Raw genomic sequence first — 25,352 nt, 5'->3', positions numbered from 1 at the left:
ACACTATATAGCCTATAGCTCGAAATATATTAATTTCTTGCTTATAATTAAAAACAATTAAGATTTTAAAAATCCTAATACTAAGACGATGGGCTAAAATATCATGTGTATCGTGAATATTTAGAAAGGGAATTTTCCTATAAAGATATTTTGATAAAACTGCATGACTTTCCATAACCCAATTCATTTCCCTCTTCCCTTGCATGTTGTTTCACTTTTCCTTCAGTGTTCTACGACGAAAAAGGCGAGGCCAATTATTCCAAGAAATTTAGCAGCAATCAAGTGGGAGGTCCTTCACACTATCACTCTCAAGAAAACGTACATCTACTTAAAGGGGTAAAAAAAAAGCGGACGCATTATTTGCAAGCAGACGTTTTGGTTTGCCCCGCGTACGCGTTAATTACGTGAAAAGGCCGACGGTTTGTCCTTAACGAGGGATGATAATCGTCCACGAAATTAGGGACGCTTCCTCTGACATTTAATTGACCTATCTTAGCGGCAAATACAAAAATTAGTATCATAAATTAACTCAAACTGGCAATTGATCTGTCAGCGGCAGTGATACCATTTTTCGCGATGTAATTTCTTCCCATCAAAGTAGAAAGCATAGGTTTGGATTGCTGCCGCAGCATAGTCGTTATAGTGCCATCATAGACGTGGAGAAAATGATTAAAAATAGCAAAGTAATTGAAAACGAGTGCGATTAATAAATTTTTATTTTTAATAAAAAACTATGAACTTTTATTCACAAAATAGGTATCATTTTACAACGTAAAACATATTGCTAATATATTTCATGTTTTTCCTAAAATACAATTCAGTATGGTATATTATAAATATTATATGGTATATTTGAAATCGCTGTTCTCAAAAATGGAGCTCTTGCATTTTAACTACTCATTTTCTTACTGAAAATATTTTCTTTCCCGCTATGTTCGTAATGAATAATAAATTTACATTCAATTTTGATAGCTTAACACGTCGTATGCATATTGGACTTATGCCTTCAGTTCAAATGACTTTATAAGTGAAGTTAATCTACTGCTTGAGTAGGTTGATGCAAAAAATGCTGTTAATAACCTGTAATTACTAAATAGAGCGTGTTAAAACAACATCCTTTAAAAAACAATAGCATGATCCCAAGCCATTGATTCATAAGAATATTTTCCAAATCTTAATTTTAATTCATAATTATTTACTAGCAACTGTGACTACTTATTTTCTAAAATATTATCACGCACATTATTGTATCCACAACGATGTATTATGCCTGAAACAGCTTAGCTTTCACCAAATCTTTCAGTGAACGCTGAGAAAATGTATACTTTCTGATGGCAAGTATGAGAATGGCAGGGAAAACGTATTGAATACTTTCTAAATGAAAAAATAGAGGCGAAAAAACTCTATAACCTGTGCAGAGTGAAACAACATATAGTGGAGAGGTTAAACTTTGTAATTTGCATTGCTAATGACTAGATGATCTCCAACAAATCTACCAACTCATAAAAAGAGAGCGTGAATTTCGCGTTTTTTTTTTTTTTCAACTCATGATTGTAAGGCAGAACAAGGAGTATTTGTTTTGTCGTAAATTATCCTAACCCCTGTCGTAACCCTTCATCTACAGAATAATTTTAATTAATCGCGATTTCGATTGCCATAAGTTACCCAATCATCATTGTCATTCAATGATATCCTCCACTCCGCCAGGTTCAAAGGGTGCTAGTTACACAGGAAAAAATTCTCAGCCCCTAAGTCACTCGAACTATAGTCTCGTTCTGAGAATCTCTTGACCAACACTCCTCCTACTCAATGGGCAAAATACCGATCGCCACACACCCTGGCGACCAAGTGAGGAAACAACTGCCGCGCGCGTGAGCGAGGATATCATGTGATGACCTTGCAAGGGCCACCCCCGTTGGGACTAGAAGCTTCCCATTAAGGAGAACTGATTTACGACCCGCAGGGGAAACAGCCATTCCACGCCGTACACCTACACACACCATAACCGTATCGGATGAGACGGTGCCGTAACGCGCATGCGCGGAAATAACGCTTTCGTCATTTGTCGTCGAAAAACTCCCCAAATCGCGAGGGAGTTTCTCTAGAAGTTATTGATAGAATATTGATATAAAAACTACTTCAACTCTTGCTAAGCACAACTTTTTCTAATGCAATGCCATTGTCATTTGCATACGGTATACACCACTGTTTTTATAAAATGGTATATTTTCATATGCAGCCTAATTATGTCGCTATGAGGGGAAACAAGTATTCTGACGAAAATTGTTTTCTTCTCTGACAAAATTTTATCGCCAGGTCGACATCTAAAATTATAAAGTAAATTCATACCAGTGGCGTAACTAGGAATATGCTTTGGGGGGTGGGATAAGAGGGGATGGTTAAAATTTACTGAAATTCAAAACTAGACAATAGTTTTGAATATTATTTTTATTTCTCTGAGGCTTTGGGGGGGGATCCATCCCCCTCGTCCCCCCCCCCCCCCATAGTTACGCCACTGATCCTTACCATAGTTAAATAAAAGTTACCCGAACCCGAATGTTGGCTGAAATAGAGCTCACCCCGGACTAAACCATATGCCTGTGAAATTCACACATTTAGAGTAAGGGGGCATCCCTGAGCCACCTCTAACTTCGAGGAGTTTGTTTTGGGGTGTCCGATGGCTTCACCTGGATCTTGAACCTGCGACCCTTCGATCAGCAGCCAACGTATCCGTTTGGCAAAATATCTATCTTAATTTATGGTTTCTGTTGGAACTGGAGATATAGCGGGCTTCTAATATGATTTTTTTTCATTTTCTCTCTGAAAGATATCTATTTTCACTCGCAAAATCAATCTAAGCCTAGCGCCCAGCCTCCGAGTCTCCAGCGGCTCCCATCATAATTTGTTTAAAATCTGTGTTTCGCTCTTTGTTCGCCTGTAGCAGTTTCTGACGAATCGTGCAACTTTCCTCTGTATTTTATTAAGCTCACGGTTTGATTATCCATGCCCAGGATCTCATAGTGGTGGTATTTGGAGGAGGCGACCAACTGCACTCAAGGCACTCAAGCAGGGATAGTGCAGTCCACGAATGCTACAAAAGAGAATCCTCGAGTCGACCACAAAATGTGTTGCTGACCACCGCGCATTTAAATGGTTTACCAAAGTCGCCACTCGCGTCGCTGACGGACAAACTGATGCGAGTTTCACGGGGAAATAAGGCATAATCAGGGGTATTAACCGAAGTTTATACACATGATGATGTGATCTATTAAATCCATAACGTTTCAATTACATTCCTCGCAAATACAAGTATTACAATTCAAAACATTGGTGAAAAGTGGATAGCATTGCACTCATCGCCACGCCGCCGATATATTTGAAAACCGATTAAAGTGCGAGCGAAGAGGCAGCAGAAATCCCCGTGAGATAGAATTGGGCCTCCTCTATGAAGTCCCTTTGCTGCAGCCCCTGAAAATTTTCTCCACTGCCGGGATTTGAACCCCTATCGACCAGGTAGGAAGTCAGTACTCCAGCTACCCACCAACCCGATCCTTGCGCCGGATTTCATGTGCTCGCTTAGTATTCAAGGTTTTTGTTAAAAGTATTCCTTTTGACCTGCGCAGTATCGAGCCATCTCACCCTTGATAAAATCTTCCTAACTTTCACGAAAAGGAACGAGACATAAACACACATTCCTTTGGATCCGCGGGCATAATATTATCCGTCCCGTACGCGGCCACTACATGGTCTGGGATCGTCCCAACAAGAAAGGAATGCGATGAAAATTGAAGCGACCAACAAGTGCGGGAATCTCGCCAGCTTGTAAAATCATAATGGTATCGAGAGAAATGAAAAATTTTTGTCTCTTTCTTTAATTCTGCATTGCTCAAAGCTGATGTTTTTGTGATAGATACGTACCTGCGCCAATTTTTCTTCCACTTACAATTTGCCTAACGCTCTGAAAGCAATAGGGTAGAGAAAAATATGCTAACCAAATTTAACAACTTATCGCTGATTGATCAAGCCTCCATTGAATGGAAAAATTACGAAAATGTACGTAAGTGTACGCAATGTACCACTAAAATGACCAAAATCAGTCAAATATACTTTTCAAGTAATTGAAACAAAAATATTCAACCAAATACCGCATGATTTGAGAACACTGACCCTAAAAGCAAAAGTCAAGATAAGAATAAATGGTTGCCAGGTATAGAAATATCTGCGTTTGATTAAAATTGTTTCACACATATTTCATTTACGGGTAATACACGTAAGAAAGTACATGAAGGAATAACTTACTCATAAGTACACCTATTTTGTTCACTTTTTTGAGCTATATTATTAATGCTTTTATTATGGAATGGCTTTATGTTAACCTGTCTTTCCAACAATCCCTCTACACTTATGGAACCGCTGACAAGTAAGAGTAGCCTAGTGGTTCCAGGGTTGAAAAACCTCTAAGTGTCTATTTGGCGATCAAAGAATGTCTCAATGGCTTCTGACGTACACCACGTGGGATTTGTTAGTGATGACAGCATAATTAATGGTGGTAAGGTTAACAAAAATTTGCGTATTTATTTTTAAAATTGTTTTACACATATTATTTATTCATTTTATTTATTTTATCTATTAATTTCCATACCACCAAAATCAGCACTTATTGGCTTTTTAAATCGGAGGTTCTCAAAGAGTTGTAAATAACGCGTGCACAAACATCCCACGTCCTGAATAGAGATAACCTAATCAGGCGGGACTCGAATACTCGAATTTCGAACCATAGAGGTCATTCGTTTGACCTCTATGGTTCGAAAAATGTCGTACGAACGAAGTAAATCAGTGGAAATCAACGATATCAAATAATATAACGTAACAGCATTTGCAAACGTAAAAATCTAAAGGGAAAAAACCCGTCTAATTGACAATTTTATACTCAAGTGTTTGTCCACGGAATGAATGGGACAAAATAGACATTCCTTTGAATCCGCGGACGTTAGCCTCCGTTCCGTACACGGTCTGGAGCCACTAAATGGTCCAGGAGCGCCTGAACAGGATAGGCATGCGATGAAAATTGACGCGACCAGCGAGTAAGTGGGAATCTCGCCAGCTTGGAAAAGCCACAATGGCTCCGCGAGAAAGGGGAAGGATATCGAGGCCCCTCATTCAAGATTTTTCAATGGGAGCAATATTTCCAGCCCCGTCCGGAGAAGGAGGAGGAGAAAGCTGGAGCCGGAGTTTATGTCCGACACAAATTTGATGCTTTTCTTCACCGCGTAGTAATCTCTGATCAAAGAGGACGGAGCCGGATGCCATAGCATGCGTTTGCAAATTTTCTTTAAGTGGAATGGAAGCTTCATGCACGGCGATTATATATATTTTACTTCGCCTTCCTCGTAAGTCAGTCCACGGTTCCGAAACGACCCTGTTTGTCGAGCTCCCGCAATTGTAATTACGTGGCCGCGGTGCATGTTGAATTTATGATAGCGAGCTCCCCTAGATGCGTTCGCGATTTTATAATCTAAATGAAAGAAAGAGCGCTGGTTCTTACTTACCTACCTCAACAGAACTCGGGGAGTGATGAATCGCTGATTCCTTCACCGCGTGAACTTATAGATCTGAGAGCTTTTCACGGAGGCCATCCGTTTCATACAGGTCATATTTTTTTTTAATAAAAACAATGTTGTAGCTCGCCTAGACAGCAATTTATTTGAAAACGTGGTCCGGTTTTGCATTACTCTAATCGTTCCCCTTGCCGTATATATCTCATGAACTCAAGTGTTACGGGTGCGTTAGTAATATTCCTTATTGATAGTTTGCAATAATTGCGCATGAAATCCACATTCATTGCCTCAAATTGCGCCTCTACTACATGCATGCTCCGAAGTGAATATTGCTCCCGTTAATGCGAAATCGCCTTGGAAGGGAGAATTTATTTAATATAGAGTCCTGGGAAAAATTGTATTCCACGTCAATAGACCCAGGTGACTGCATATCCAGGGGAGAACAAAGTTATCGATATCTCCCGGGGACACAAAACGAGAACCGCTTCGGAAGAGCGTACGGATCATTTGCTTGCAAAATGGCACGTGAAATCACACACAGCTGACCTTGGGTAAATAGCCAGTGGGCCATGAGGACTCGCCTCGCATTCCATTTAGATCACCTGCATCCCCGCATGGAATCGATAGCTGTGCAGATGCGAATGAAGTCTTGATATTCACACGAAAGGGTTGAAACAGTGCAGACCCCTGAAAAGCTACCTCAAAAGGAATATATCGTTAATTAATAGCAAATAATGGAATAATACACTTCAGGGATTGTACCGACGGAAATATTTCAACGATAAATTCCTAAAACGATGGAAAATTTAGTAAAACATCCTATTTTTATACTATTCTAAGAGCAAAAATTGTCCTACATCAACATCTTCAAAATTTTCTAATACTACGAAAGTATTCTCAAAATTTTCTCTCCTTTCAATCTCTCCATAAAATAGCACTAAAAACAAAGTATTACACGACAAGCAATAGCTAAAAACAGTAAAAGCCTGTGTTCCTTTTTACGCTGTCAGCCTTAAAACTTTTAAGTGCTTTCCTTTTTTCATTGCCTTGTCTTCGTCGTACTTTTGTTACAGGCACTTACGGTTTCCTTTCACCAAACTAACAATAAAACTAATTTTGCGATACTAGTCATATATTTAACCAATGCTGAGCATAAAAAATCTGAAATTTTATCTAATTGTATGAGTTACACAACATCCCTTAAAGGCCTTTAAGACATGTTATACACGATTGTTTACTCCATGCCAAGAATATCGCCGAATAAAATTTTAATTTTAAATCAGATTCGAAAAACCTCATTTAATGTGATTATTTATAAGAAAGGAGCTTGTATTCATTTATGTAAGGGAATCATGCATAAAGGCTTTCCTAATTATTCTAACAATAAAATAATAAATTAGGAGGAAACAGACCCTTCGTGTATTTTCCTCTTCTATTTAAACGAGCGTTTAAATTGACGATTTTTAACCCACAGGAGCCTTATTAAGTCAGTCGTTGAATTTTTTTCTCCAAGAAGATGACCCAATTCTGACGCGGAGAAGATGAAATTTTCAAATAAATCCATTTGAATAGCTAATCATAAGAGGCAAAGCTTCGCCTCGGAGTCCTTGGAAATTCTGATTTCACGACAAATTTTTATCATTCCATCCCTCACGAAATACTTCACCTTCGAACCAATCGAAGCTAAACGAAAGTCGAAACAATTAAAATTTCAATAGTTTCGTCCCCGGGAGCGAAGTGTAGAAACGAAATAAATTTAAACAGCTAAAGTCAGGGTCGAAACGAAATCGGATCAAAAACAAAAATAAAACTCTGATACGAAACGAAACGCAGATAATGTTTCGCACCGGAGGGACCACGTGCTTCACCGTCAAACAGTTTAGTTTCGACCCACACACCGAGTACGAAATATGGTTGAATGAAGTGAAGGTTCGGCCTACTGCAATTACTTAGATGCATGGGACACTCATATTTTTACCACGAACAGGAGAACGGTGAACGCAAACTGGCCATTCGATTTTAAGCTCAATTTTTTAACCTCTCTACATGTATGTCAATCGTAATGGGTTGAAACTATTCCCTCTTATCCCCCCTCCACTCAACTTCTAAGATCGAAACTCAACTATGAGTTGCGGAGTTTCAGATAATTTAGTTTCGTTCCCGGGAGAAAAGTGTCATGCCGGGTCGAAAATAAACTCCTTGGTCATTTTAATTTCGTGCAGGAACGAAACTAAACCTAGAAAGATTTAGTGCTTTCCCGGGGATTAGACTCCGTGAAATGTTCTCGTGATCGCAATCGGGACAGGAACTGCTTAAATTCCGACGTTACGATGTCCTATTCGGCCATCGTCCACAGGGCTGAGAGAGTCGGACAGCGAAACATTGGCAGTAACGCAATTCCTGACCCGGTGGCGATCCCGAGAACATTTCACGAAAACTAAACCTAAGCCTCGTATTTTCGTTTCCCTCCGGGTCGAAGCGAAACATTTTCGTTTCGTTTCACTTGCCATTCCTGCTTCAAACAGTTTGAGAAGACTCGAACGAGACTCATTTCATACGGCCTGCACGAATGCTATCAAGGATTACAAAGTCGCGAAAATTACAGAAATGCCGGTCTCTACGCAAAATGCAGGTAAGGCAAAAGCTAAATCACTCATGTAATGACAAAAGAGGTGTATTAGGCGCATCGTTACATAAATATCGAGATAATAGTAAATCAATCATGGGAAACGCCCCAGAGCCACCAAGAAAGCGTTACTCATATGCTAAACGAATTGGGCTGGGAGCCGATAGAGATTCTGAGCCTGCGCGCTAAGCTTAGATTGCTTGAGCAACTGAAAATAGATAGATAGCGACACGGAGAACATTGTATTGAAACTGCACTATATTTCCAGGTCTGAAAGAAATGATAAATTAAGGCAGATATTTTTCGAAACAAATAAGTTTGGAAATTTATTTTTCTCCATAGCAATAACGGACTTTTACAAATCGACCGCTATTAGTCCCGCAGTGGTATCTCAAATAATCATTCCATCCAGGCATACCATGAAATTTTTGTCCATATAATAGTATAGTTAAAATTTGAGCCTGAAATTTTGTCTACAAAATCGTATATTAGACTACCAGTCCACAAAGCTGAATTTTCCAAATCTTTTTCTGAAAGTCCCAAATAAATTACAATTTCATATAATCGGAAGACTCTTTTCTCCGCATAGATTTAAGTATATCAGATTTTTTTCTCATTACGGATGGGAAATATGAAGCACAAGCTAGCCCATTTTTTGCCATATCGCCCATACCAACGGGTTGAGGCGGTTTTTGGAGTAGTACGTACTTATGTGAATGTTGATGAATATGAAGTCAATAAGATGAGAAAACGGGAATTTTATTGTGTTTTTGAGCGCCAATAACTAATTAACAAATGCTTTTCAAATAATTTTTTCACTTACCGATAGCAATAATCTTAGCTAAAACCATACCGAAAATAAGTTTTCTCTAGAGTGTATATTAAGGGGGGATCGGGTTTATGTGTTGGCCAGAGTGTTGGCTTCCCACCCGGCGGGATCGGGTTCAAATCTGGCAGTGGCTGAGAATTTTCAGAGACTGCCCGATCCCTGCTTGAGTGTTGTGTGGAGGACATTTCAAGCGCACCATTCCGTCCGTCGGATGGGACGTTAAGCCCCGTTCCGTGATGATTCTTAAACAAATGGAGCACCAGCTTCATCTATGAACATTGCCTCGTTTGGACAGTGTAATAAAACTGCACAAAAACCACATTCGCTGACGAGAGAGCAATTTTTTTCTCTCATAAATTCAACTTCGGGTGTCATTGAAGCGCAGTACGCTTCTTTCCACCATGATTCTTAAGCGGAGGGAAGACTTCCTTGAATAAAAAAGTGGGAAACATTTCTAGAACTTTTCATTTCGATTTTTTTTCTTTACCAACACCATTACTCTTAGGGCAGATCTCCTTCGAAAAACTGAGGATATTCACTGTCTTCGTTTCTTCCGCGCCTAATGTGGTCCGCCCATTCAACAAACACGAAGAGTGTTGGCGAGAGAAAAAAAAGGACGCACAGCTGTCCGCCAAGTTTTACGCAGCGAACAAGACGGGATGTCGGCGCAGCCCAACCCCAACATCTTGATACGATCCGAGCGCGTTGGTGCATCGAGTTATCTCCGCTTGCGATTTCTACACGCGGCAGAACAAGAGCAGTGAAACAAGCGAGGAAATCGTCCATCAAATCTATGCGTTTGACTACGGGCCGCCGCCAGCCGCTGACATATTCCCAGGCCTTGTGCAGCCACGCAAGCGTCATTGCAGCATAGTAGACCCGTGGGCCGACGGCTCTTCGACTATGACCAAGCTAACAAGATTATACACTGGTAGCACGGAGCGCACAGGTGTAGAAAGCTCAAGCATGCACATTTCACTCGAGTACGCATAGTTAGCATGTTAAAATATACAATATCTTTCTTCTCGACTTCTTGATTATAAATCCACCAGCGGCGTCATGGTGCCGGAATTGTTAATTATCCGTGCCAAAATTGTATCGATTTTGTTGAATAACCTATGAGATATAGGAATTGTATCCTCATATGATTCATTTTATGTAGCTCTGAATGTGAGAGTCGTTTAATTCCGAAACATTTGCCGGAACGCAGTTTCGGCACTGGTTAACAAAAGACAAAATAGTCAAATAACACCTTTATCAATTACATTATACATTCGAAACTAAAACAAAAAAATTTGTAATAAAATGTAAACAATAACTTGTAATGAGAAAACAAAGGGAATAATATTTCACTTCTAAAAGAAAGTTAAGGAAAGTGCGTTCCGGCACTGCCAATTTTGCGATGTAGTCGCTGATTTCCATTAAAAATAAAAGGTAAATGTCGTCAGTTTGGGTGATGAAAAAAATATTTTGCAAACATTTCGGAATTAAACGAATTCCGCATTCAGGGCTACATAGCATGAATCATATGAGGGTACATAACCTATATCCCATAGGTTATTCAACAAAATCAATACAATTATGGCATGGATAATAACCTTAAAAACAAATAAAAAGCGATTGCAACAAATTCTAAGGTAATTATTTCTGTTATAATTGTATCGATTTTGTTAAATACGTGTTTTTCCTCATTTGAATACTTATATGTCCTGAAGATCATTGCCAAAGAATTATTTTTCTATCACCATGACTGATGAGTCATTTATTGCAAACGATTGTCTTGCTTTTTGAATTTTCTTAAAACAACAAATATATCAGATATGAAAATAAAATTTCCTTTAAAATGACATATTATTCATTATTATGGCATGCACTGAAGTCTAGATATAAATTTACAAAGTACAGCGGCACATCATTTTGACGCCAACAGTATTACTGGGCCTAAGGTCGCCATGTGGACTCGAAGCTCGGTTCCAGAAAATGAACAAATGGGATCAGGGTATATATATGAGGGCCTCCGCATATTGGAAGTTGTTTCTAACCAGAGTGACCCAGGAAGAGGACTCAAACTCAAACCGTCTGCTCCGCTAGCTCCTGAACATGGAATGACACTGACTCTCAGATGATTGGAAAAAGGTGAATCATTCTCAGGTATCTTCAATTCTTACGTTAATCTTAGCAACTTCGTACATTCGAATTTCTACTAATAATCTTGGCCATTTATTTCGTTATGCAGATTCGTAGGTTTTTTTCTTCTTTCGAACACCCTTCTCTTTTACCTAATATCTCCATTTGACAAGCTCTTCCCAGGAATGTGCTCAACAGCTTCGTTGATTTATTTGTTGTAATTGAATCAATTAACAAGCTCCTAATTACTACTTCCTTTCTAAAAAAACAGTACACCTCTCAGCATTCATTGTTCAATGAGAACCGTATCAACAATGAAATACCCTGTTCTTCTCAAAGTCATTACATTCTAATTTTATCTCAGCCTGTAAAATCGAGGTTATTTCTCCAAGGAATGTACAGCAAAATTTCGCTTTTTCCCGCTCTGACCGGTGTGTAGCTACCTAATATAATTGTACTCTGATTGAGCTTTTACCTAATTGCAGTTATAGTTATAAAAGACAGTAATGAAAATTTACCCCTGATACTCCTGATTGGACGGAAATATCACGGGCATTTTGAAAAATAATTGACTCCTTTCTATCCAAATTCCTAAGATCTTTCCGGCCAATCCGAAGTAACAGGAGTAACCTGATTGTTGTGACTGGTTATGGATACATTTCAACGTTTTCATATTTGATAATTTATTTTTTCTCTTCTTATCTTGACCTTGTAAAATAGTTCTCGGAGTATAGGTCAATGAATGATTTCATATTAGCACAAACTAATTCAATCGCCCTGATCATGGTAGACGAGTCATCCGTAGAACCGTTGGTGAACTTTAGTGATTCAAAGCGGAGGAAATCCCGAGAAGAATTCACAAAAATAATGCCCAGGGAAAGAATTACATCATATTATACATAGTTTATTATTACAGAAAGGTCTTTTCCTGTAATTCCGTATATGCTCCGTTAATAATGCACCTACAATGATAAATGAGGTATCGTTTTAAACGCTGAATCACCGGCTTCTGACGAAAATACAATTTCAATTTTCGCTATTTACCCATTAATTTGACTTAAAAGTTTTGATTTTTTCATGTCGATTAGTCGCTCGAATTATATTGACTCCATACATGTTTTTATTCTAAACTTAAAAAAAAACTAAAAACAAAGGTTTAAAATCCCGTTTAATACATAACTAAACCAAAGGAACGTAACTTTAGCAGGCAAAAGTATCAAAAATAAAATCTAAGAAATATGAGGAATGATAAACGCTCTCTAAAATAGACGTCGTGTGTAAGGAACTGAAAAGATAACGTTTATCACGAAAAAATGAAAATATTGTGTTGAAAATATTCAAGAATTTTTATCAACGGGATTTGGCAGCAAAAATTGAAAATAGTAAGAAATGCACATAGTGATTTTACATGGGTGAGTGGTATATAAGTTTTTCTTTAAAGAAATTATGTAAATTGAGTGCCGTTATTCAGTAACAGACGTCATGATTGTTCCTACTGGTACCCTCTCTCTTGTGTATTTTGGTACCCTCTCTCTGGTATTCTCTCTTGTGTATTTTATAGATGTGTTTAGTATATTTTTGCAAGAAAATAAGTATAAAGAAAGTACTTTGTGATACACCTTCACTTTTTAAAACCCAATTGCACCGTTTCCTTAGCATACTTATTCCCTGAAAGCGTGAAAGTGCGAAATTTTCGCAGGGGTTACCTAGTTATAGCTTGAAAATTTAATTAAAAATTATTTCTCGACAGAATCCGGATCGCTTTGCCTGCCATCGACGCGTATGGCGACTTTTGTAAACCTAATTTGAATGTGCTGTGGGTGACCGCAAATTCAGCGGCCCACTATAGAATCCTCTATTGTAATAATCATGCTGCTTCCAAGGTTCTGGAGGTCGACGATTCACCCTGTGTAAACAGTCCATCCCCTATCGCATTTCACGCGCTTCAACGCCTTGTCATCTCCGCGATATTCCGTCGACAGCAGATGTTGGAAGCAGACAAACTCGCCTCTGTCTAGAACACTTTGCACGGAGATACGGGCAAAGAAGCGCGTTAAATACCGCCTCTAGGAACAAAAGCAAATCGTCCGGCGCCTGCTCCCGTTGCGAGCCAAGGCGAGCCGGCAGCCCTGATGAATGATAGTGTGGACGGAGCGAGTCTCTTGCCAGAGAGATTGCGATGGAATTGGGCGATACGGGCTCACGGGGAAGGTGTCTTGTTCTAATTGAAGCGACAGGCGAGAAGCGCGATCGGGAGATTGAAGTGATGCGGTGAAGGAATCCGTAGTGCAGCATTGCTGGGCCCGTTAATACTCGGTAAACGGGATATTTGCAAATTAGTACTTCCCATAGTAAAATCAGCAATTTTTGGCGTGGCCTATTGAAGTTTTTTAATGTTGAAATGGAAAAAACTACAGTTTTAAAGTGATTTTTGACAACAGGTTTCGTCGCGGTGCGACGTCTTATACTCGTTGTAAAAATCCATCGATGAGGTGGAACCAAGGACGTACCCAGGATCAAAAAGTGGGGGACAAGCCGTGATTGTTCAAGTTGTATCATTTAAGCATGTAAAAGGTGAATGAAACCAAAATTGTAAGAAAACTATAACAGCGCTTTATTAGTGTTTAATATTATTTGCTTGAAAAAAATATATCAGTTATATGTCTAAAACTAATATCATTTTTCGTAGGTTTAAAGAAAATTTGGTGAAAACTTTCGTATCAATCCAGTCCTGATTTTCCTTTACGCCCATGGGTGGGACTGCTCCATTATTTACAACCTATATTGCCCTATAAAGTTTTGACCTCCCTTAGGCTGATATAATTTCGTCAGTTTTAAGTAAAATATTTTCCAATGCAATTTTTTTCATTATTATGTACGTAGGTGTTCGTCATTTCAGAATTTTGCATAAAGTTTTAGTTACGTGAGCCACTGAATCATAAAAAGAAACGTTTTTGCAGAGCCACGGTGGTGTCCAGGGTTTTTTTTTGCCTTTATCGACCATAACCATTTTTATTTATTAGGATATCTACCTTCACCCTAAGCAGTGAGGAGAGATAGCTTCACTATTTGTATATTATTGGAAAATTATAGGTACATAATAAAGCTTTGTGTACATTGCTATAGATTCCTGTACGTATCCAATAATCCTGCTATGTTACGGCTGCGTATATTTTTAAAAAGCGGTTGAAGAGTTAGGGACCAAGGCTTTCGTTATGATGTTTTCAATTTTTTTGCATCGCACGTTCATGTTCCCACCAGACCAATGGCCTACTTGTAACAATTTAATGACTATGACAATAATAATATGGGCCAGGTTACCGAGTTCGCACTGTACTTAATAGAATTTAAAAGAAAACAATAGCATGATTTCTTTGAGAACCACTAAATAAACCCTCTCTCTTCTGCTTCTATGCTTGCAGGTCTTGGGTGCTTCTGTTCTGCAGCCAGTGCTACAACGTGGGTGACTCGGAGGGGGGCGGGGGAGGGGGCGGCGGGGGCGAGACGGAGACGGACGAGGGCCCCCGCAAGGGATGGCCTTGCCCCTGGCCGGGCCCCCTCTTCGAGCACCGCCTCTGCCCCAAGTTCCAGCGGGTCGCGCGTCTCTTCTCCCTGCTGCTCGTCATCATACTGTCATGGGGCGTCGTCTACCTCATGCTGGGCGAGCCGGCCGGTAAGTACGATTACGATTGTCCCAGCGATCGTCCTAACGATAGCTGGCCGAACTAATAGGGTTGTTTCCTATTATTTTTTTATTGCCTAAATCGAAAGATTATTACTCCTGAAGTACGTATTTCACGCATTTAGATTTTTAAATGACGATATCTATTTTTCGCGGATAGATGAAAAGTGAAATATTTTTCAAGCGCGAGAAAACGCGACGGCTAAGTATGAATGCTGGGAAAACCCCGTGTGACGTCGTTCTGGTTTCCGCTGCCGCAAGTGAGGTGACCTTGGGGCGAGGCTCTGAGCGCTGATACGACGCAGGATGCTAGCAGGTAGCAGAGTATCCTGCTTGCAGGTAGCAGAGTATCCTGCTAGCAGGTAGCGCTTGGCTTAAATAAGGATTATTATACCTTATCAAACGAATGAAACTTTCCGACCTTAGCCAGTTTTAATAGGTGATTATTAAGACATGTTTCCCTGAGCTCTGTGCCTCATGCATGGCGCAGTTGGTAATCTCAGACGTTGTAAAACTCCTATCTACTCGTATAGAAACTAGGTCCCTGTGACGTCACGTGGAGTGGCATCGCATGGTCGCCAATCTGGCCTTTTTCAAATGAGGTTAAAATTGACGATTGCGATTCGTATAAACTGGGATTTCTAAAACCAAATAATTTTTTTTATGAATTCACTAATGGTGGTTAACGAATGTCAATCAATGCCTTTCGGTTTCTTTGACGAAGGAAACTACCCTATTTTTTTTTAATAGCTGTAAACGGCTGGTGTCCTAACACCCCCTGCCACACGCCTTTTAGGCGGCTTGCGGGGTATTATGTAGATGTAGATGTATTGTGAGAATGCATTTCCTGACAATAGTTCACGTAGTTCCGAACGTTGTGACTTTACGTTGGTTAAGCGCTGGGAGACCGGAAAAGGAAGCGACAGGAGAAAGACGAAAAGTTCATGAAGTTCTTCGCTCTTTTTTTTCATGGATTTGTCTTAGAAAGGAAGAATAGGAAAGGAAGAATATAGAAAAATTATTCGGTAAATACATGTTGAACACTGTAATATCCTGACCCTGCATTCCTCAACAGCTTTGCTAACCGTCGGTTTCTCGTTCACTTTAGATGTCAGCACTAGAGGGCAGCACAGGTTTTAACCATCGTCGTGTGAATGCACGATAGTTCCAACGATTGCTGGAACAATCGTAATTTGAACGAGGCATGAATGCATGTCCGGACAATAGTTCACGTAGTTCCTAACGTTGTCAAATTAAGATGGTTAGGCGCTGCGAAACGGGAACAGGAAGCGACAAGAGAAGGACGTAAAGTATTTGAATCACCCATCGCTGTATTTTTTTCATGGATTTGTCCAAGCAAGGAAGAATATGGGCGTATGAAAAATTATACGTTAAATACACGTTGAACACGGTAATATCTTAACCCTCCATACCTCAACAGCTTTGCTAACCGTCAGTTTCTCGTTCACTTTAGATCTCAGCACTGGAGGGCAGCATAGGTTTTAACCATCGTTGTGTGAATGCAAGATAGCCCCAACGATCGCTGGAATAATCGTAATCTAAACGAGGCATACGACTCATAGGAGTCCCCATTCAATCCTATTGTGTAAAATCCGAAGATCCAAGCGTGATGGAGTGGAATTTTTCCATATTGAAATAAACACTTGCTATTTCCAAAGATTATAAAATTTATTCCGGCATAGATTTTGATGAATTTTCACTGAATTTACTGCTGGTACGACGCGTTTCGACGCTAAGGCGTCATTCGCGAGTCTTGCCAAGGTGTGTTTATTGTCATTCATCATGATTTTTCACAAATTTGAAGCCGAATCTATAGATTTCATAGGTTTCGATTTAATATTTCATTCTCGAGGTGTTGAAGTATCATAGAAACCTTTATAATTAAAAAATAAAATAAATTTTATAATCGTGAAAAATTACAAGTGTTTATTTCAACATAATCCTATAGCTCTTGTCTTACTTTGCCGCTTATGTCGCTTTTTAATCGGCTTTCAAGAATGTCAGAACCGCGACGATGAATGTTTGACGATGATGTGAAAAGAATCTCTCTCTGGCGATTGATTGGGATATATTTTACATCGAGCTTTCATCGATAAAATTAATCGATTGATGCTGAAGTTAGTACAACGGCTTCAATGGTTGATCACTGAGGAACGGAATGGAATAATGATACCGTCTTCCGCAATAAAGAAAGAAACTGCGCATCTGGCTACCTTGAGAAGAATCTTGAGAATTTTGCTCCGTTTAAAGGATTGATCACGTTACTTTGAAATTTTTCCTCAGCCTATGCAATTAGGATGTGATTTGACTTGGAAGATCAATTACTAAGATCCTATAGTCAAATGTTTGCGCATAAAAATGCAATGCAATTTTAAGAGGGACAATTACATTGGAATTAGATGTATGGTGTATCATTATTGCTACTTCATATTTGGGTAAATCCTCTAGCTCTGATAGAAAGTGGAATAAGTATAATAGAAGAACTTTAAAAAAACATTATGTCCGTGGGAACAACAAAAAAAGAACCTCCAAACCTCCTATCATTTCCTCCAACTTTCTTTCGAATTTTCTGCTCCTCACCCACCATACCTAGCACTTCTTCGTTCCTCCTCTTCTCCGTCTACTCTGCGTTTTAAATAATACCTACCAGAATTGATGGAGCAAAAGAATTTCTTTCGAGTCCTATGTTAGAAAATGTCAAAAAGAAAAAAAATTGCTTCATTAATTACTAACCATTTATGCTCGTTATACACTCACAGGGGAATAACCAGAGAATCTTAAACTATTGAATTAAGGGCTCATACACTTCTTCCTGTCATATTTTCCGATAAATCATTCGTTTATGAGATACATACTCAGATTTCTTTCACGTGGTATGACCATCGATGCGATACGATAAACTATTTTATTTGAATGAGTAGATAATGAAGACTACAGAAAACTCAGAAATTAGATTAAAAAACAGTTCCGGTGCAATCGACAACACAGTAATACAAACGAAGGCGAATGATTAACCCAAACAATATAAAACGCAAAAAGTAAAACCGAAAAACGGAGGACTCAATCCCGACACAATCATAGGCGCAGGTGCATCATTCGTTTAACTATCAAAACGCAGAGTAATAACATCGATCGGGCATGGAAAATGACCCAAATGGATGTCTTAGTTTATATTATCCCATTATCGCAACTCGTAATGCTTCACCATTTGTTATTAAACGGGAAGTCGTTCTGGGATAGATTCCAAATATGGAACACCACTTGTTTCCCCAGTATATCTCTTTCAAGCTACGGTATCTCCCATCCAGGATTTAATATAACGACCTGAGTGGAAAACTGTGTATCAAGGGCTAATCTAAAAGTTTTACCGTTTCCAACTAAACTAATGGGCTACGGGTATTTTATTACAGAGATCTATAATTAAGACCCACATCCCGCAAAGATAAGGTTACTGGCTGCTTCGAAAAATATTAAGAAAACACTAAAATAGATAGGTACACATAATTTCTTGCGAGTGAGTATTTACCGGGAGAGACATTTTAAGTTTCTGGAGGGTAGGATCGGCTTTTTTAAGGTTTATGGTCTAAGTTTTGCATGCATTTATGCTCCTCCAATACTTCGCCTAAGTATGCTCAGAGAAGTGCTTACTTCAGCGGAAACACTATCTAAATGGAGTAATGTAATTTACATCAATGACTCTAATGGACTCATAATAGCCGTTTTGAGCATGCGGTAGGTTTCGATAATTGACAATCGTAATTCATGAGGGACGTAAACGATCGTCTAGAAGGACGATATAGCCAAAACCAACCCATTCCATAGTTTAAAAAAAACTGTTATTTAATATCCTTAAAAGATAACTTTGGAGAGGAAATCATTTTTAAATCGAGACCAACATCAAACCGGGTACATTTAGTGAAAAGTGCCTGTTTTTCGTACAAAAGGCAATAAAAACCCGTCTAAGCTATTAAAAAAATGTACGTAAGGAAGCATTTGACGGTTGCCCTGCATTTTATGTACAAAGATATTTCTTTTTATTATCAAAGTATTCAGGGATGTGTTCCCTCTGCCCCATGGCAAGAACTCTCACATCGGAGAGATGAGGAGAAATGACAATCCAAATACATAAAAGTGCGGGACGAGCGAATACCTACATGGTATAGTATATCTTGGAAGGTCGTCATAAAATGGAATTTAATTTAATTCTAAAATATTCTCAATTATTTTCCTCTACAGCCGATGATGAGAAATTGGCAATAATACCGAGGCTCATTGTAATAGGTGTTAGCCTCTACTAGCCTCAGTTATTTTGTTAATTTCAAAAGTTTTTTTTTTCGCTTTTTAACCGCTTTTTTATTCAAAATATGAGTCATGGAATAGGATATCTTGGATGAAAAATAACAAGCATGTAATAAGAAATGGAGGGTTAAACTCCCGAAAAAGACACCGAGACATCTAAGCAACCACTCAGCTCCATTTCTAGTACAGTGTGCTGCAATTTGGAGTTAGTTCTACGGAAGAACGAATGATGGCGTCCGCGATACGCAAATGTTTCTATTAACCCTTGAAAATCCAACCTTTTTCTGATTACCCCGTGGACTAAGGGACGGTCAAAAATTATTCACTTTCGTTTTTTTTTTGTTTAACTAATCACGTGACATAATATATCATCAGCAATTTCCTTCTGCGATATTTAAAACATTCTTAGTGATTTATGCCGTTAAAAATTAAAAAACCGCGATAAAAAATATTCTTAAAAATTATAATTTTTCATTAACTAATCAAAGACGAAGATAAAAACATTTTTTCAGTTATTTCTATTGTTAAAGTTTGTAAAATTGCTATAAAAATATTGAAATTTTTAATTATTTAAAAATTCATCAATGAAGAAACTATGGCAAAAACCACTTCTCAATAGTTCCGATTTTAACACCCCAAAACCGCAAAGCTGTTTTCTTTTGGTGCCCAATTTGGATCTAAATTTTTCCATGAACAGGCTTGAGACTCGCTTGAAATGAAACTATACAATCAAACGTTTATGCAACATTACCTAAATAATATAGGTCAAGAAAAGGAAAAAAGAAATCAATTTATCTAACCAATCCAGGGGGAAATAAATCATCACTTATAAATATCATCACCATCATCATCTAATTCAACAAGAAAGAAATAGAAGATAAAGGATCAGAGAAAGTAAGCTGTGTAAAAACGTCAACTAGGAACGCATCTATTGAAATATCAGAAATGGAAAATTTAAGCAATAATCCATGAGGACCCTTAGCACACTTTAAATCCCTGATCAAGATGTAAAAAATATATCGAAACGTTGGCAAACGATTTTGCATATCATTCTTACTTAGACCTATAATTCCGAGACAAAATTAAACAAGGGATACTGGAGTGGTCGCAGGGATAGACATTTGATAGGAAATCGACTTTTCGTTCCGCGTCAGAGGGGTATCCGAGAAAGAACCGATATAAGGCGGTTCGGCAAAAAGACACCAACGTTCAGGACTCCTTTATTTCTTCCATTTTTGCCATTTTTCTCCCTCTTTTTCCCAGTATCGGTTCGAACCGAGGTACACAGGTCGTCCATAATAGGGAATCGCTGGAAAAGAGCCATCTCCGGGTGAAAAAATGGGGGAGCCCTAGGAAACGAGGCCAGAGCCCGCCTGCCGTCTTTGCGAACATGCCAAAAGGACCCCAAGTGTATATGGAAGAGGGCCGAAGCCGGGCAAAGAGTTTCTGTTTCTTTTTTTTTTAATTCCCTTAACGAGCTAGGTCACATAGACTTGCTGGTCGTGCGTTGCAGAGCTGGTTTATACGTTCTGCTCGACGCGCTAACAGGGATGTGGTCGATGTGAAAAGGTTTCGGGGGGAAAAAATTAGAACCATACGGTTGCCATTAATATCTGTGAACCACAAAAGTAGGGACAAAATTATTACAAGCTGCGCTTCGTTAAAATATTGGAATTTATTCGATCCTACATATTCTCTACCATAAAAATATTTATGAACTAATTTAAAAATACTTTTCAAGTGAAACAATAAAACATACAATGTATGCAATTGCACCAGAAAATGCACATGCACTTACGACTTTCGAAAGAAAAATTGAACCAGAGTTAGTATATTGGTGGACAACATTCTATCCTAGATATTCTCTGATATAAAAATATTTTTATTCGTTAGATCATTAGAGAATAAATGCGTAAAGTAGGTGACACGAATAAATCCCTCGTTTGAATCTTAGTTAATTGGTGATATTAATTGTAATTAGCTCTGAGGCCACAAAAATAATCTGTGATCTCCTCTTATTACTGCGACATAGGAAACAAATGGTAAAGAATTTGTTCCAGTATCCTCAAACTTTCATCCTTTTTTTACGATAAAATAAATTTCGAAGTCGTAAGTTGTATAACAACCAAAAATAGGGCCTTCCACTCTTGGCACGATTTCCGACAGTTTCAAGCGTGAATATTATTGAACTTTTCCTGTTGGCGCTGCACAGTGGCCTGGAAAGCTCTATTTACTCGTAAGTCTAATGTCACATGTATATAGAGGCATGTATAATCTTGCACTGCTTTACTGTGTTTCCTTTAGTTCTCTCTTTTATATCTAATGCGATTTTCTTAGTTCATTCTGCATATTTTCAAATACTTAAAATATTTATTGAGAAGTGGTGGCGATCTTGAAAATGCTTCTTTGCTTTATGGGCCGATCCACTTATCGAAGAATAAATGGGCGCTATCGCTTATCAGCTTTCCAATCGCTTACATTAATACTCATTAAATTAGGGTGACTAGTTAACGAAAATTATAAAATGTTACCAAGAAAAATTTAGAAGCAGTAAATTATATTCGTTCCTTTAAAAGGTCTTTACTGAAAATATTTATTTATTTAGAATATATATAACATATATAAATAATAACTAACTTATTAACATTATTAAGTGATGCGTCTGAACATCTGAGACAAGCAGTTCATCAACATCTCTTTAAATGCAGCTACTTCACCCAAGGACGTTTAAATGTTAGCATTCCTTTCAGAGGAACTTGTTTTCCTCTCTCCTCCGCAACATTTTCATTTCTCAATGTCTAATTTACAACCCATGTGGAGAAAAAATTTAAAAGCCCCTATCCAAGAGAGAGGTAGAGAAATTCAAAATACGAAGGTACTAATTTCCCAATGAATTCTACGTATTTCCAGTGTTGTTCGTACCCCGTGGTTTACCACCTCTTAGTTGTAATTCTGCGTAAACATGGTTATCGTAATACCTTTACACACTTTACCATCAACCTTGGTCAGTAGAAAACCGTGACGAAGTTTAAGTATGCTGGGATTAGTCACGGTGATTACAAGATTCACCCGCAATTCACAAATTGTGTGAAAAATTCCACTGAGAAAAAAATCATTCGCCTTGCACTACCGGACAAGGTGTTATGGACGACTGAACATATGATGCCACAAGCACTAAAAATAAGGCCCAGCAGGTAGGACACCACAAATATGCTGCAGGTATGGCACAAGAAGTTTACAGCATCTTTGACGCGACAAGTTTGCTGCAAGTTATAAAAAGCGTTACGAGGAGGTTCGATTGAAGTTTGCAGCAAGTTTGCAGGCTTGTCATGACAAACTTGTTGCAAACTTGCAAATTTGCCGTGACAAACTTGTGGCAAGTGTGCGGCAATTGTTTAGCATGCTATCTGGGTTCGTTAGGAGTAGGCTAATTTCGACGCCAGGTTTCTCTTTTGTCGAGCGACTAAAGGCGCACGTATAGAAAATTACTGAAAGGTTAAAAAAAAAAAAAATTCTCTGAGACGACAAATTCGAAAAATAAGAAAACATAAACAGTAAGTATTTCTGTTTTCATTTTAACCATGTTCAAAACAGCACCATTCTTTCATGATTACCCTGTAAATTTGCGATTCATATAAGTGCCGTTACTTAGCATAATATTCGTGAACTCATGCGATCAAAAGACGAAAAATACTCAGTTGCTATTCCAGCTAAAAATAAGATGTCATTTTTCCCGATCTTTGCAGCCTTGTTCGTAGTGCCCTCACCAGTGGAGCAGCGAGGGGGGGTTTTAGGGGGATAACCCCCCCCCCCCAGAGATCAGAGAAATGTTTTAGTTTAATCCATTTTATTTAATGGATTATTATTACTTATAGAATAGTGTTAGTATTAATCAAATATCACTCAGAAAGCCGAAAAACTCACCATTTTGATCCATTAATCTTAAAATTTTTCTGGTGGAGGGCCCCCGCAAACTCCCACTTACCCTGGCGGGTATGCAATTTCCCCACACCCATAAGTATTAGTTGCGCCTAAAATCCCCCCTAGCCTTAATTCTTAGCTGCGCCCCTGGCCCTCACCACTTCGTTTTGAGAGGCATCGTCAACTGGGTCGGAAAATACCGAAAAACGAATGCCGCCAGAGGAAAAAAAAACATTTCAACAAAGACCTTTTTCTCTTCCCCCTGAAATATGACTCCGCTTCTTATCGGCAAGTTTATTTTCCTCGATCTACTTGCTGAGTCCTTCCATCCTCTCCATCGATCACTGTTGAGTCCCCCTGCACTCATTTAAACTTAAGCCTGAATCACACAATCAGTCTTTCCGACCTTCTAAAATAATACCTCTAGCTTTCCTTTAAATAAATAATGGATGCAGTACATTGAGTCCTCGTTTAACGTCACTTACCGTTCCTGAAAAATGTGACGATAAACGAAATGACGTTAATCGAGACATAATATCCCGTAAGAAACAATGTAGAAAGTGAATATCGGCTCCTAGACCTCACAATTCCTACGCGAAAAAATTTTAGCGTATCATATCTGGGGCATTTTTTACGATGGGAATGCCAAACTATGGCATAAATACGAGTTCCTGTCTTCATCAGCGACAATAGCAGCAGTGACGTAAATGCTTCTCCATTTTTGTATCTTCCCGCATTTGCTCTTTGGCTTCGCTATGGTGGACGATCTCAAAATTTTCGTGACGTTATCGCGAAATGACGTTAAACAGGGTTACGTTGTACGAGGACTCACTGTATATAAAGGGACAGCCGTTTGTCGGGACTTGACGACGGTGAGAAGATGAAGGAAGGGTATTGATGGACATAAATGAGAATGAACATGGGTGCGTAAATATGGGGGGGAGGAGGGGATATATTATGGGCAAAAGCCTCAGAAAATCCCCCCCCCCCCAAAGGCCTAAAAAGCCTCAGAAAAATCAAAAAATTATTTTAAAATCTTTCCTGGATTTGATGTATAATAACTGAATCTGTAAGCTGTGAATAACTGAAATGATGTAAAATGCATTTTCACGCACTTTATTTTTCAAATTTTTTCCTGAAAAACCTGTTACCTGGGAGGTAGCCCCCACTTATCCCCCCAAAGCATATTCCTAGTTTCGCCACTGGGTATGAAAGTAATGCGGGCGCCAGGGAGGAATATAAACAGGCATACTCTCAAAATATCGTTTTCAATACCTTAGTATTTGTTGAACAATTAGCAAAACTAAGTTATCTCTAAAACCTAAAATTAACGCAAGGCAAAAAAATATGTCGGCAGGAGAAGAATGATTTTTATATTACATTGCACAATATTTACTTCTGTTTTTCAGGGACCAAAATAGTAATCTCTCGACCCATCATTTTCTGAATCACACGGTCATTCCCACTGTCCATTTTTCCGTCGCTTATTCCACCGTTTTCCGTACTTACTAGTGTCATTCAATTAAAAGCCAATCATGGCATTAAAAATCACCGTTTGCAGCCGCTCGTTCAGATTGGCTGAAAGACCGCATCAGCGATGGTTTCATCGACGGAAAAGGGACGTGCAGAGTGATGAGGAAAGGGATGAGATTCCCTATCCCTGGATCCATCGTGGAAATTGAACACATGAAGTGGGCATGGCAGATTGAAATTTGTGATTTCAAAAGTTCTGGCATACAATCAATAGATATATCCAGTGGCATACATAGGTCCTCATTTCAGCAGGGTCCCGTAGACCCCTCTCCTGTAGTTTTCACCACTGAGGGGACTGCTATTGACAACTCTAAACAATTGTTGGGACCTAATGAGTTCATTACCTCACTGATAAGAGATGATTACAGTCAGGGAGCTTCAGGAATATTCCTCCCCTTCGAGTGGGCAATTTTGACCATCCAGATTTGCCTTTCTCTTGCTCTTTATTGCCTGTAATTGCACTAATAGTGAGCAAAAATTATGTGAGATTATGAATCAATATTAGCAGGGGGGTCCAAGACCAATCTAAAGTTAAAGCACTGCATGATAAAAGGGACTTTGTACTTGGTCACATGGGTGCAAAGTTATATAAGAGGCCAAACAGTCAGGTATGCTGACCAGTGTAACGTATAATTAGTGTAATGCTTACCTGACCGGCAATTGGGAGGTGCGGGATCAAAATTCAAACTAAGCCAAATATTTTGTCACGGCGACTCTCATCCTTGGTGCTTATAATGTAAAGCTAAGATAACTCAT

At 38.8% G+C, this 25,352-nt stretch overlaps 1 protein-coding gene across 5 annotated transcripts in view; it reads left to right on the top strand.

Moving 5' to 3' along the window:
• LOC124167527 (sodium/hydrogen exchanger 9B2-like) overlaps window positions 1-25,352 on the top strand; it is a 391,566-nt gene that overhangs the window by 348,911 nt on the left and 17,303 nt on the right. For all 5 annotated transcript variants that reach the window (XR_006866705.1, XM_046545473.1, XM_046545472.1 and 2 more), the window contains one exon: window positions 14,563-14,813. Coding sequence is in view for 4 of the 5 variants with exons in the window: in XM_046545473.1 (XP_046401429.1) it covers window positions 14,563-14,813 (251 nt within the window). In the remaining variant the exon portion in view is untranslated. The remainder of the gene's footprint in view (window positions 1-14,562; window positions 14,814-25,352) is intronic.

This window comes from Ischnura elegans, chromosome 11 (genome assembly GCF_921293095.1).
Source record: "Ischnura elegans chromosome 11, ioIscEleg1.1, whole genome shotgun sequence".
Lineage (NCBI taxonomy): Eukaryota > Metazoa > Arthropoda > Insecta > Odonata > Coenagrionidae > Ischnura > Ischnura elegans.
This window is presented reverse-complemented; position numbering and strand designations above follow the sequence as displayed.